Source organism: Musa acuminata, chromosome BXJ2-5 (assembly GCF_036884655.1).
Source record: "Musa acuminata AAA Group cultivar baxijiao chromosome BXJ2-5, Cavendish_Baxijiao_AAA, whole genome shotgun sequence".
NCBI lineage: Eukaryota > Viridiplantae > Streptophyta > Magnoliopsida > Zingiberales > Musaceae > Musa > Musa acuminata.
Genome location: NC_088342.1, coordinates 28,863,914 through 28,878,483, shown reverse-complemented (window position 1 = coordinate 28,878,483; position 14,570 = coordinate 28,863,914). Strand labels below are relative to the sequence as shown.

Sequence of the window (14,570 nt, the reverse complement as noted above, 5' to 3'; positions counted from 1 at the left end):
AACTTCGCTAAAAATGATGCACCATTGTTTGGAACCTAGGCCTCTGCCCCCACTAGCACAATCTCCGCTGCACACAGCTTCCTTCATGGCAACTTGAATGGTAGCACTATGGCATATTCTTCAAGAGTACCCGCCTTTACGACCTCTTGCCTCGTGCCAAGGCCTTCTGAACCCAACTTCGCCTATGCAAAATGAGTTGCATTGATTCCTCCGTCAAATGCTTCTCCGAGATAAGGTGCATGTGCCTCGAAGCTCCCTTCGTCTTTGGCACCATACAAGATGAGTCTACTCCATCAGAATAAGGGACCTATGGAACGATATGATCCTACTCTTACCTCTACAAGAGTTCATGTCCTTGACCTTTGTCCAAGGAAAGCTTTATACCTCCGTTCCATGTTCCATCTCCTATGTCGACTCCCTTCATGCAGCTTGGGTACTTCACCAAGTTACACCCAAGTTGCTCCGCTCCTCGATTTGCATTGAGTTGATGGTGGCCCTCGCGCCCACCATTCCATGGGTCAGCCCTACATTGAGTCCGATCTCTATATCGACTCCAAGTGTGCCTTCATTTTATGTTGCCTCGGGTCGCTCCTTCACTTGATCTCATATGAATGCATTACCTCATGCGAGATAATGCAATAACCCCTCGCCACTCGCTCGATCCGTTGAGCTTTGTGGGATTGTTGTCTTGAGGTACTCCTCAACATATGCGGTCCATTGCACATGATTCTCCCTTTGGAGAACCGGGACATATCCCTCCAAGGTATTTGTCTCATTGGAGTAACTTCTCTCTTCGCATCCTTCCTTCTGGAAGTTTCGGAGACCACCATCTCCTTGGACTACTCCGCTTTGCTAAATAAACTATGCATTGTTCTACCCCCGCATATGCACTTGCTAGATTACGACTCCACGTCAATACAGCCCACGCTGCACCCCTCAAGGCCTAGCAACATGCTGAACTCGCTGCACACTTCAACCTCCTACGGACATATCCTTCTCATACCGAAGAAAAAGTTTCAATACTCCATGGCATCGAGTTTCGGTCGCCTTGGGATGGCTACGAGCATTCCATCGTCCGGATACAAGCCCTTGCATGAGTACCGAATTCTTCGAGTTAGCAATTCCCCTCATCTCTGTGAGCTTTGCACAACTCTTTCGGTCGCTGAACAACTCATTCCACCTTGCATTGTCTCATCTTTTACCAAGCATCTCGCTTGCCTTAAGCACTATTAAGTATGGTTGCCAACGTCAAGCTATAGCTCGAACTCAGCCATCCCAACCTTTGTGCGCTACGCATTCTTCTAAGCTTGCTTTTCCTCGTGGTGCTTCTTGTGCAAAGGGTTGGTCATTCCTCTGAATGTCAATCTCATATGCCCACTCCTCTGAGCAACTCTTTTTCCCTAAATCTCCATGCCTGTTTCCCCCGAACGATCGTGCGTGTTGGTTGCCCTCAACGTAGCCCCGCTAGGTCCCCCACGTTTGCATGTCAAGTGTTTCTGTGAGTGCTTGTCCCGTTCTAATACTATATGTCACGTACTTAGCTAGTTTTGCCTAAGTCGTGCAGCACCCTTGCGTATCCTTCCGCAAATGTCAACCTTCCCGAAACCTCCTATGGTCCTTTACCCGAAACCTCCTATGGTCCTTTAGGACCTGCAAAAGAGAAAACGGGTTAGAAAAAGCATCTCACTCGGGATCCACAAGCAATCATGTCAACAAACACTTCATAGCCAATGCAAATTACAAACAGGCTTCAAAAGCTCTGAACGATCGCACAACAAAGGGTCCAAAATGGTCTACCATAGACCGAAATCTCCCACAAGTGTCCACATAATAACCTTTATTTACAAGCCTCAAACAGCCACCAAACCTAACTAAAATGGGGCTATTAAGCCTTCGACCGTCCATCTACATGTTGTGCAAAGCATGAACAAACCAAAAGACACGGACATACATAAGCATTATATCAAACACCCCATCTACAATTTTGTCCGTGACAGAACGTGGGCTGATATGTGGACCATCCCCATTTCTGCAAGGCCAATCAAAATTATAAAAAATAAAAAAAAATAGTGGGACCCATCCAACTTGGCATTAAAAAAAGAAGAAAAACCAAATAAAGGCTAATGAACATGAGCCCTCTTCTTGTGTATGATGTTGCTGCCATTACTGCTGTCGTTCGTGACGTCATTGCCAATGCTGTTGGCACCGCGTTCCTTCTTCTAAGCAAGGTTAGCCATACCGAGGTGTAATACTCGGTACGGGCAATCAGTACTAGTCCAACAAGGGATCGGTATGCGGATCGTCTATACCGGGTGGTAGCATTACATAACACTGTATCGAGTGATATAGGGTATGTACCAGTTGGTAACAGTCAAAATCCGATCATTACCAACCTGTATCGATCGATAATGGCTGGATTTTGACCGTTACCGATCAAGGGTTGAGATTGCTCTGCTTCAAATGGTCAAATTGATTATTTGAACCCTAAAACCCTTTCCTCTCCCCTCTTTCAACTCATTTTACTCTCTCAATCAAGTCAGACTACTAAAGGAACCAAAGACACCCAACCATCATAGTCGTCCGCCCAGCGTGTAAAGGCAAAGGCAAAGAAGAAGGCAATACCATCAATCGCACTGTTGGAAAGAATTAATTCGGACGACAAGACACCTCAATCGCATTCAACAACCCGCTCGGTCCAGAGACATGGCAGCGACATGGACAACAATGCCTCGATCGATAATGACAACAATACCGAGGAGTCAATGGTCTCATCTACACAATTTAAGGGTGGTGCATTGATCGAAAAGCAATATTTTACACATATCACCCAACATTTAGATCATAGAGCTCGACAAGATACTAACCAAGTTCATACACGGAAGGGGAAGGCAATACATCATTTTGAGTACATGCGACAAAGCTTACACGACATAGACACAAAACAAAGCTCATCGTATTCATAGTCGTCATATTATAGAGAATCTTATGGCCAACAGCAATACAATGATCGATCGTATGATATGAAGCAATAGATCAATGGCGAAAGTAGAAGTTCTAACATTCTCCATGCTCCGCACTAATACATGTCATAATCATCCTTGCCTTAGGAGCTGCCTTGGACACTTGTGGTTCACGACGATCAGACTATGATCATCACCACATTAATGCATCAATGACATACGGTGTATCAATATACTATATCGTGAAATCAATTTCATGATTAGGCCCAACAAACATATCAAATTGATATATAGATACATAAACTCGAGGACCTCGATCCAGTGCTCGCAGAGTCCTATCATTAATTTTGATGGCAAAACCAGGTATATCCATCGATTAATTACTTGATTCATTTGAATCTTAAAGTTTAAGTTGTTTAAAGAATAGTCTAACAATTCAAATCATTTCTTTGTAGATAATTTAATAGTAACAGAAGGATGGTCTGGAACATACCACAAAGCTACTCCTCAAAGCTCGAAAAAGATATGTCATTATTCTTTCCTAATTAGATTATGTTTGCTAAAATTATACTAAATTTATATTTATTTTTAACTTAAAAACCCTAATTTAATTTTTTTATTTTTTAAAAAAATTTGGAGTTATTTTCGACTATTTTTTGTGTCGTCGATACGTCTCATCATATCGACACACGATACGTTAGTATGCCTCGGTATGTACCATACTGATGGTTAGTCAGTACACTGATAGGGACCGATAAGGCGAACCTTGCTTCTGGGTATACTCTCGTCTCTTCTCCTCTTCTTCCTTCTTCTTCCTTCTTCTTCCTACACCGTTTCCTCTTTCTTCCTTCTTCCCTCCTCTATTCCTCTCGGAAACACTGGTACATACCAATGTACCATGTGTCGGTATGTCGGTACATACCAATCCGATAGATCACCGAAATGGGTTCGGTACCCGAAACGACGATTCTTGGTGTTAGGAACTATACCCCCTAGCCTCCGTAAGACTAGCTTGAAAGAAAGATAACCATTTTGCTACTGGTATAATAAAGTAAAATAACAAAGAAATAGACTAGAGTCTTGCAAAGCTTATTTGCAAGCTTTCTGTCAATCTGATTATAAGTAGCTTAAGGAGAAAGGCCTAGAAAATACTATTGTTTCCTCTCTACTCAGCCAGCCAAACTTCCTTTTATTGATTGTTTGTTTATTGATGTGTATGTTGGAGACCTCAACGCCCACTTCGATTAGGATGATAAAGCTCTAGAGCCTTCTAGTCCTGGATGGGAACCGGCAAATCAAGACTTCTTGTTCTGTTATTTGTCAGGCTTGAGTCCTAGTCTGCTGAGACAGAAAAATTTCTCAACCCAGTCTGCAGGGTTAAATGGACCTGCTGCTGTTGGAGGCTCCCAGATGGGTCCGAGCTGAGCTGCTGCTTTTGTTGCTGGACACTTCTGGCCAGACAAGACTGTTGCAGCAGCTGACCTTATCCATGGCTTATTGCAGCTGTTGACTGTTTAAGATCATCATAATTGATAAAAAGATAGGGGAATAACATTATTGATAAAAGCCCATGACCAAGAAAACTCCATTCGTTGATGATAAGAATTCAAATGAAGATGCTAGAAGAAAAATAAAGAAAATATGAATCAAACTCAAAAGCTTTTAACAAACTTAAACAAACCTGAATTTAACTAAGACCTGGCTACTTGTCCTATTATTACCTCCCTTTGATAGGATAAAGTTTATCTCAAGATTTATATACCACTAATCAAATTCTTGTTATTTATTATATCTTTGATCAGTAATATGCATCTTAACCATACCAAGTTGATGTTGTTGTCAGTGTCACCACGATGCTAATTGCTAGCCATAAAACTTCAAATCCCTCCATGCAAAGACAATAGATGATAACAAAACTCAAGATGTCTTTAATTTATAGATACCAAGATCCAGTGTTCTATACAAGAACCACAACTGGTCTCCCCAACATGGATCTGCAATAACCCTCTTTTTGGATGCTTCTATCTCCAATGAACTCTGAGATATTTTACTTGCTCCAAATTGTATAATTGAAGAAAGTTTCTTGTTCTATCAGGATGTAAAAAAAATGTCAATCCATACTCAATGTGTTAGCCCCATATCACAAAGCACAGCTATATGTGAAGACATTTTACGGACCTTAATAAGCTGAATATTTTATGCGATCCTCTGTCGCACAACATAAACTCTTGAAGACACTTCCTAAGTTTTATATCATTGTTATTGTTCCTTACTATTTGGAACTCTTTAATGCATGAAGAAGGTTTTTAGCATCAATAAAGCTCTCATCACACTTTCTAAAATTCTCGAGGATAATTTTGATGGTTGTCGTCAAAGCAAACAACCAATTTGTCAATCGTGTACCTTAATTTCTACAGCATGTTCTCACAGAAATTAAGTTAAAAATACATAGAAAACAACTACTCAAACAAATGTGTGAACTACAGAGGTGGTACCAAAATGAGGTTGTTAAAAGAAAGATAACTTGCACAAAAGCATTTCAAAGGTCAATAGATGCAAAGATGAACAGTAAATGGGAATATATTAAAAAAATATTACCATACAAAAGAAAATAGCACAGGAGTATAACTTCTTAATACCTTCCACAGGCCCCAATGGAATATTTGCATCTTCAAGACCTACAAGAACATGTCAAATGATAAATGACAAGAATACAAAACAATAAGGTAAAGAAGTATGTTTATTCATGTTGCTTATTCATAAGTACAGAAAAAGCATAATGTAATTTCAAGACTAGTTAATGTGCTAGTCATGGAAATCGAAAAAATATCAATTTTCAGAAAAGAAAATGTGTTTGAATAAGAGCAAAAAGGAGAAAACTTTGCAGCATAAATAGAGAATAGACCTCAATTTAGTCGAGGAAACAGTTACCTTGGCATTTTGAGGAAATATACCATAACCATAGGTAAGTGATTCCAAATAATTAGATGTTGCATTCTGTCTTATTTAAGCAATATACAATCATCTGGCCATCTGTACAATATTACTAGTTAAAATCCATAGTTTAAATGCCTCATGTTAATTTCTTGATAAAGTAACCATGATAGACAGGAGACTTTTCTTCAATGATTACTTCACGAAGAAGAAGAATTCTGAAGATGAGTAAAAGCCAACACACAGAACCAATATATTATTGAACTAGCCACATAGTCCATTGAGATGATAAAAAGAATCTAATAAACAAATACCATACCAATGTCAAGAACTATCCAATTACAGCTGATAGATATCTTTGAGCTTCATTCCAGCCACAATGGCTTGGGACAAATTTTAGCAGGCATAGGAAGTCTCACCAATCAATGATGCGAATTAGGTAGCTCGTCCAACCCTCTTGCCAAGATTTTCTAAGTCAATGAAAGCTGCTTACCTTAAAAAAAAGGCAAATTCTATTCTACTTTCAATAGAATCACTCAGGAATCAGAGGACACAATATGTCAAGAATATAATTCAATATATCTCTTCTCCTCTATTGGCTTAAGCTTTTACATGGAATGATGATGATCAACAATTAGCCATTGTATCAGAGTGGAAACCTTGTATTTGAATCATCCCACCCCAGGTCAGACTTAGAAAAAAAAAGTCATCCCTGACCAATTCAAGTTCCATGTAGTGAATTTGGGTCAAGCTTCAGACGGAATGACAGTGATAAAAATTTAACATGTCGTATGAGTTTTTACAATTTGTAGTTGTGAAAATGGTTGGCATTACAACAAGTGCTGTTCATGTCTGGAGAGCTAATGGGGTGACTGATGAGTCGTAGAAACATGTGGAGCAAAGTGAGCAAGCCTTAAAAACAAAAGGCAGCCCCTTACATAAGTGAAGAAGCTATGCTCAGACACCTTGCAAAGACACTGAGATAGGAAGATGAAGAGAAGACAACTTTCAAAGATCAAAATTCCATGTTCATCTAATAAATCTGTCAATGCACCTCGAGAATTGAACAAAAAAGAATCGACTCCAGTACCACCATTCCAAATTGTGATCTCGCAAACAATTAAGAACACATTAAGTCCAGCACTGGAATCTGAAAGGGGCAAGAAAACGGCACCTTTATCAGGAAAGTGCAGGTAGGCATCAACCTTGGACGCCGCAGAGCTCTTGAATCCGGCCTTCTTGCTCCTCTCCTTGAGTAACTCATCGAGTTCCTTGTAGTACGACATCTTCACCGACCCACTCCCTTTGATCTGGTGCTTCGCCTTCTTGAACTCCTTCAGCAAGTTCCTCCACTTATCGGTGCACATGGTGGGCGACCGGTCGAACCCTTTCTCCCGCATCTTCGTCGAGATCTGCTCCCACAGATGCCTGTTCGACTTGGAGGTGTTGAAGAGCCCATCTATCTCCCGCCGGAGCGCGATGAGGCTCTTCGTTTCCTCTTGGATCCACGTCTCCGCGCGCTTCTTGGGCGCCCTGACCTCATGGTCCTCGCCGCTGCTCTCCGCCAGAATCATCTGCGGCTGCTGTTGCGGCGGCGGCGGCAGTCCGCCGTTGTAGAAATCAACGCCGCAGGGCTTCTCGGCTGAGTACATTCTCCTTGCCGTCGCGACCGCCGCGTCTTCGCCGATGACGTTTGCTCGGCTGTGCAAGGATCGGGAGAGGAATTGGTCTAGGGTGAGGAGAGACATCGCCGAGGAGGTCCAAAACCACCCATGTCTCAGAGGTAAAATGTGGGATTTTTATGGTTGCTGTCTTTGTCTCAGAGAGGGGAATGGGGGAAAAGAGAGTGGCAGAGCAGCATGGGGACGGGGAGGATAAGATTTGGGGAAAGAATCTCGGAGATCACCATTGATAATAAAAAAAAAAGAGGGAAGGAACTGAAGCAGTGGGGGAAGTGTGTTGGGGTCATGGGAGCACCAACCAGTGAGTGAGACTTTTAATGTTGTCTCGATGTCTGTTGGCCGGTCCTGTTCAAACAGACCCTCAACTCCGTGGCCTTATCTCAACCAATTAAACTTGCATTGCCTTGGTCTCAACGTGCAGCGTTATTCTAAAAGCTGGGCTTAAACATTGTTTATGAAGCCAATTACGTTTAATCCTTGATTTTGGATCAGCACCGTAATATCTCAATTTAATCTCGTATCGGATAAATAGATTTTTAAGAACTCCATGAATGGTACGATGCTATTCTTAATTTGAGCTTAATTATTTTAAATTAATAAAGTTATTTGGCCTCTAATCTCATCTGACTGGAACGTGAAAAATCCAGTTGGAAATTATACATGGCTTGTCTCCATCTCCATCTAGTCGAAGGACCAAGGTTTTGTGGTGTGAGCAATGAGCATTATTACTTAACAAGGCAGAGAAAGCTTGAAACTGGTCATTTGTTTGTTCTGATCCGACTTAGGAGAATCTGGATATTGTGGTCTGAGCAATGAGCATTACTTGAACAAGGCAGAGAAAGCTTGAAACTGGTCATTTGTTTGTTCTGATCCAACTTAGGAGAATCTGGATATTGTGGTGTGAGCAATGAGCATTACTTGAACAAGGCAGAGAAAGCTTGAAACTGGTCATTTGTTTGTTCTGATCCAATTTAGGAGAATCAGGATAGTGGTAGAGAAGTAACATAAAGAAAAAACTAATCAATCAGAAAAAGAACATGACAGATCAGTATGGCTGGGTTAATTTGGATGGTGTAATGATTAAGTAACATAAAGAAAAAGCTAATCAATCAGAAAGATAACATGATAGATCAGTGTGGATGGGTTGATAGGTCATGATAATCAATTGCATCTTCATCATCAAAACCCTGAATCTTATTAACTGATTTGTTTTGTAGGCTTTCAACTTTTGCCGTTCTGCAACTTTACATCATCCACGTTTTTTTTTTCTTTCTTTCTTTCTTTTTTTGTAGGATTGATTTCCTTTTCTGTGTGCTTCTGGCTGTGGGAATTGCCATGCTTCTCTTCCTGCAGAGTTCAGAACCAACAGGTATTTGAAGTATTAGCAAAATAAAGAGAAAATAATTTAATGAGGAAGAATCACAACTATGCTTTGTAAGAATTGGAGAGGAAAAATCAATCTTTTGGGATCATAACAAAGAACTTGGCATTTCATCTTTTCTAAATGTCCATAAATAGTGGTTCTTCATGAGATTTCTAAGGGAATGATTACAAATCACATCCATCTATCTTGAAAGACATAAAAACAATTTCTGATTTACAGTAAGAAGACGAAGACCATGGCCATGACATGTTGTTGGAGATTATCAAATGTTTCAGCTCATCTAACGTCACTTTTCTATTCTTAAATTGTGAAAACAGGAGGATGGTTTTTGAATGATATTTTATCTTAACTGCAGCTAAAAGTGCTCAAATCAAACATTGTTCTGCCACGAGCTCTGATCACGACTGCATTATACTCTGATAGTACAAGATATCAGCTATACCACTGAAGTTAATAATAGTTTTTGTCAACGATAGGTTAAAGTGCAGGGATTGTGTCAGAATATGCGAGATTGATTTGTTTATGGAAGGAACTACATAAACAAATCCAGAGCTGAAGATGAAATCAACCAGAGCTGAAGATTACATCAGTTTCAATTGATTCAATTAAATCCAGTTATCTGAAACCAAGTGGTTTCATCCTGACAAATTTCCACCAAAATTGATGTGTTTTCAGATCCACCAAGAGCTTGGGATCTTCCAAATCAAAGTAAATAGAGATTCCAAAATCAACTATTTCTTCCTTTTCCTTAAGATTTAGGCAGTGATACCATTTGTTATAAAAAGGTTTGCGCTTCGCCTAAAGAAATTCTTAAAATGTTCACTGAAAACTTCAATATTTGAAATTTTAAACATGATGGCTTGTACTTGTTATTTGTGTAATCATATGTTCTACAATTTATAAAGCATGAGAATATTGTCTCTCTTTTAATTGTGAATTATTCCGATATGGTCGTATCATCGAAAGAAAGCTGTCTATTAGGCCAAAACAAGGATCAAAACTGATGTCACAATTATGACAAGTTGGGAACTCCCATGGCCTCTGCCACCACCAGAAATTGTAGGCCATACTTGTGAACTCCCAAGTCAGTATGAGAAGTTGGGAAAATTGTTTCGCTGCATAAAGTTTTAATTTTTTTGAAACTAACATTCCATTTTGTTTTCTGGTGTTGAACTTCTTGTGGCATCTGAATCACTTTCCTAGAGCCAATTGATTTTGAGTTATCAAATAACTTCTTAGTTAGCTTAGCTGGTAAAAATTTTGATGGTTCATCGCAGAGTCTTAGACTCGAATCTCATCTTCGTCACTTATTCTTTATTAAAAAAAAAAAAAAAAAAAGGGACTTCTTTATGTGTTAAAACAGTATAAAGCAATGCCACAACCTATCACCATGAATTAGAACCCAAAAACCTTCGAGTCTACTTAAATATAGAGGAAGATAAAAGAAATGATGTCATTCATCACAACTGGGAGTCTGGAATGGTAGATCAAGAACGGGATGTTAGTATCAAAACAACACTGTGTACACGTCTCCAGGAGGACAATGACCATTGGAGATTTTGAAGACTTTGCATGTAGTCACAGATTCACTGAACTGATCTACCTGTAACTTGAACTTGCAAAGAGGAAAAAAGGCTACAAAAAGGACATAAAAAAAAAACTTAGTATAAAAAAGAAAGGCTAAGAAACTACTAGGACAGATTCACTGAACAGAATACATGGCGAAGAAGGGTTACATCTCTAAAAGAAGCCTAATCTCAAGGTGAGAATGGCAGCTACATAGATGAAGGAGCACAAACAATACAAGCTAAGAGGAGAATGGCAGAGGCCGTAGCATCTTCTTCCTCGCTGAAGCTACTCCTCTTGAACTTGCAGACCTTTTGCAGCCTCATCACCTCTTGCTTTGGGTCCTTCACCTTCACCTCAATGTCCTGCTTACTTCTCTTCATGGATTCCTGCCTGCTGAACCTGGATTCTTCTACCTTGGACACCATCTTTTGCCAACCCAAATTATAGAGAGCAAAGCTATTTGCTTATGCATGGATAACAAGTCTACATGGTGGCATTTATAGAGGACTAAATTGAGATGCCGCTGGATTCTCCTCATTCATGAAACTGCCCTTTATCTCTGATGATATTACGACTCTGCAACACCCACAGATAATAAACCTTGGCTATTTGGACAATTCACTCTCACCATCTTGATTGAAATGGTTGGTTCTACTTGCAGGTCCTGACACAAGCCAGGTTGTTGAACTATGTAGCTGAATTTAGAAGATTCAGAAGATGTTTAATCTGAACTATTGTAGTAATTCTACCTCTCACAAGCTTGAATCCAGAACGTTGCAGTCAACAAATCATTTTGTTTTTGCTCAATGAAAGAGATCATATCGTTAGCAAGCAAACAAAAAAGACATGGCAAGAGCACATGAGTGCCATGTTATGCTGTTGAAAGAGGAGCAAGGTCATATGACTCTTGTGATTTGCATCAGAAAGTGGTAGGGAAACAATGGAAAATGAAGGCAAAATATGTAGCTTCTAATGGATTCCTAAATGCTTTGCCCCTTTCTATCTCAATCACCAGTTCATCTGTTTGTGGCTACTTTAGCCTCAAGGAGAACTAACTACCTTCATGTGCATTGCCATGTGAGCATGTTGTCTTGTGACCCTACCTAATTGTTGTTCCCTAATAATTACCAACCTTTTATGCTGTAGTCTTTTTCAGATCATAGCTCACCAATAAAACAGATAAAAGAAATGATATCCAGGCCTCATTTCTCAAAACCATTTCTTGCATTTCTCAAGCATAAATTATTGCTGCTCTTATGATTCATGTGGCAGGTCTGCAACTAAGTTTGATTATTACAGTCAACAAAAGACCACATCTTAATTATAGAGTTTTAGTCAACAGAAATTTCATCCTATCTCAGAAACATCCATTACCTGCACATGCATAGGATCTAACATCAAGAGTCTCATGTCTCTGTAGCGCATGAAAGGAGCCCATAGTTGAGTGAGTGGTATGATGCCATAATCCACAACACTGAGAGAATGAATGAATGAATGGGGTGTAGATCACTGAGAGAACAAGGACACAGTGGTGGGTTCCAAAGCTTTTGGCTTCATGTCCCACTCACATGTCATGCATATGAGCTCTCACGTCTTTTGTGGAGGTCCACGGCCAAAGCCACATGGAAGCTGAAGGTATGGGAATGGACTGTGGTCTCCACCTTACAGTCACACACCCCCTGGAGTATGTTTCGGTGCATCCTCAATGCTGTATGGTATCAGTCTGACGAGAGAAAGAATTCCTAGTATATTTGTTGACTGTTATACCTAGTGCAATAGCATGAACTGGCACCAGAATAATTGAAGTTGCCAGTTGGAGATTCAAAGAGTATCATCTGCAGGAAGACAAGCAATGATGGTGTTGTTTTGTTATCTGAATTCATCAGCCTATTGGTGTCCAACTCCAATTATTGTCAGTCATTCATGCAGAAATCACAACGAGAATTCACTGACATTGGGCTTCTTTTACAGTTCATTTCCTGACGCAGCTGCCTCATCGACCTGATCCTTGTAAAGAAAACAATGTATGTAAAAGCTTCGATGTTGTGTTCATTATGTAGGAGGAAATATATACATGGTAGGTAGAAGAATGATGAACGATGCATCAAAAGATAGCTTCAGAATCTTTTACCAACAACACAGGCACTCAAAAAAAAACTGTGATTTATGAATGCATTCCATTAAAACATGAACAACCATTGGATGCGTGATTTAATTGGTACTCTGATGTTAGGGAATGAGGTGGGTGGAAGAGTCGGAGTAGTTAACGAATCCCCACTTGGTCTTGCATCATGACTTACTTTGGATTCACTTAATGTGCTTCTAATCTATATTAATATAGATTAATATTGGATGAGATGATAATTGTATCCTTTAATCATTTTCGGTGAAGAGGAATATTATGTGTAATAAAAAATATTCTCTATTCCACTTTTGCTAACGTGGTAGGGTTGGCGATTGAGGATTTTTTTTTTTTTTTTTTGTGTCTTTCTTTTGCTTACTAGGATACCATGGATCGAGCTATGATTGGAGGCGAATATTAATCATATTATCTTTAATAGTAAGATATTTAAATTATATGTATTTAATCTTATACATGATACTAAAAGTCAAAATATATATTTGTTTTTTTCAAAAAACAAGTGGTGAAAACACTGGATTTGAACATATGACCTTATAATAAACCGTCAAGTCAAAGTCTTTACCTTATAATATGAAACTTGTTGATATGCATCCATTAAAATGTAAATATGCAATAAATCATGATATTTGAAGTTCATTTGTCCATCCAATCACTCATCGAAGAATGTGTTTAATCCTCGCATCACTTGTTAAATCTGTAAATGAACTTAAAAGTGTCATAATTTTATTATGATTATTTTTGGAGGGAGTCAAATTACATCAATAAATTGGACCAACAACTTTCTAATCGATGCTCGGATTTTAGCCTTTTACCCGCAAACAATTACTTTGAAATTTCGCATAGACTTACCTGAAAGTTTACGGTATTGTGGGGTGTAGAAGAGTATTCCTTCCTCCCATCGTTGAGATTCCTGCGACAACCTAACATTTTTATCTCTTTGATGAGCCAATAAGAGAAGTCTACCTCTTCTTGCTAATCTTCAATGCTCTATATAGAGAACTCGATCTTTTAATTGCCAACCTACCATTGAATTAAATTCTCACGAGTTTAAAATTTTAGAAGCTTTATTAATCTGAAATTCTAAATGTTTAAAGGCGATTAGGTTTGCTTTGATAGTGCAAAGGTTATAAATAAACTGGCTTTGTGTAAACAGAGATCAATTTAAGAACATGGTGAATCATACTTTGGGATGATCTTCGCATCAGATCTGTATGATAAGAACACAAAAATTGATCCACTACGGAACAAATTTGTATAAAAAGAGCAAATCGGTATGATAAAGATAAGAAAGATACAACCCCCCTCATGACCATAAGTACAAGAAAGAATCACGATAACCCGGACAATGATAAGTACAAGAGACGAGAGAGCTAATAGAATAATAATACAGAGGAAGACAAGGAAACATCAGATACAAGAAGCAGCAGAACAGCAGAAGACACAAGTGAAGCTATCTTCTCACTAGTAGGCAAGGGAGAGGATGGATACGAACGAGACGAAGAAGGCGAAAGCAACGGAAGGAAGCTGACGAACCGAGAAGCTCTCGCCGCCGCCGCCGCCGGTAGTCGGTGGCGGCGAAGGGCCGTCAGCGGCCATGGCTGCCGTACTCATGAGCACCATTAAGAGGGCCAAGGAACTGATCATGGCAAGAATTGTTCTGCTTGCTGCCATCACTAGCTAGCCAGGTAGAAGCAAGATTACAAGAGAGAGATGTGAGAGGAACACTACACCCCTTCATCATCTCTTATAGCATGTTACATGGGAACGAAGCAAGTCAAGGTCATCTCGGAGAGCTAACAGGTGCAGGATTGGAAGTCAGGAAAGTAAGATCAATCATTTGGCATTGCTGGCAACATTTTCCAATTATCTTGCTTAGAGGATACGTAATGGAGAACAAT

General features: G+C 39.6%; 1 protein-coding gene across 2 annotated transcripts in view; it reads right to left on the bottom strand.

Annotated features, from left to right (window-relative positions):
• LOC135612604 (trihelix transcription factor GT-1-like) overlaps positions 1–7,838 on the bottom strand; it is a 46,774-nt gene extending 38,936 nt beyond the window's left edge. Inside the window, exons 1-2 of one of the 2 annotated variants that reach the window (XM_065109081.1) lie at positions 7,069–7,838; positions 5,600–5,638 (exon numbers count right to left, since the gene is read on the bottom strand). In XM_065109081.1, the coding sequence (XP_064965153.1) occupies positions 5,600–5,638; positions 7,069–7,642 (613 nt within the window). In that variant the 5' untranslated portion in view covers positions 7,643–7,838. The remainder of the gene's footprint in view (positions 1–5,599; positions 5,639–7,068) is intronic. The other variant, XM_065109080.1, reaches the window with a different exon arrangement.
• Positions 7,839–14,570: the final 6,732 nt, after the last annotated feature.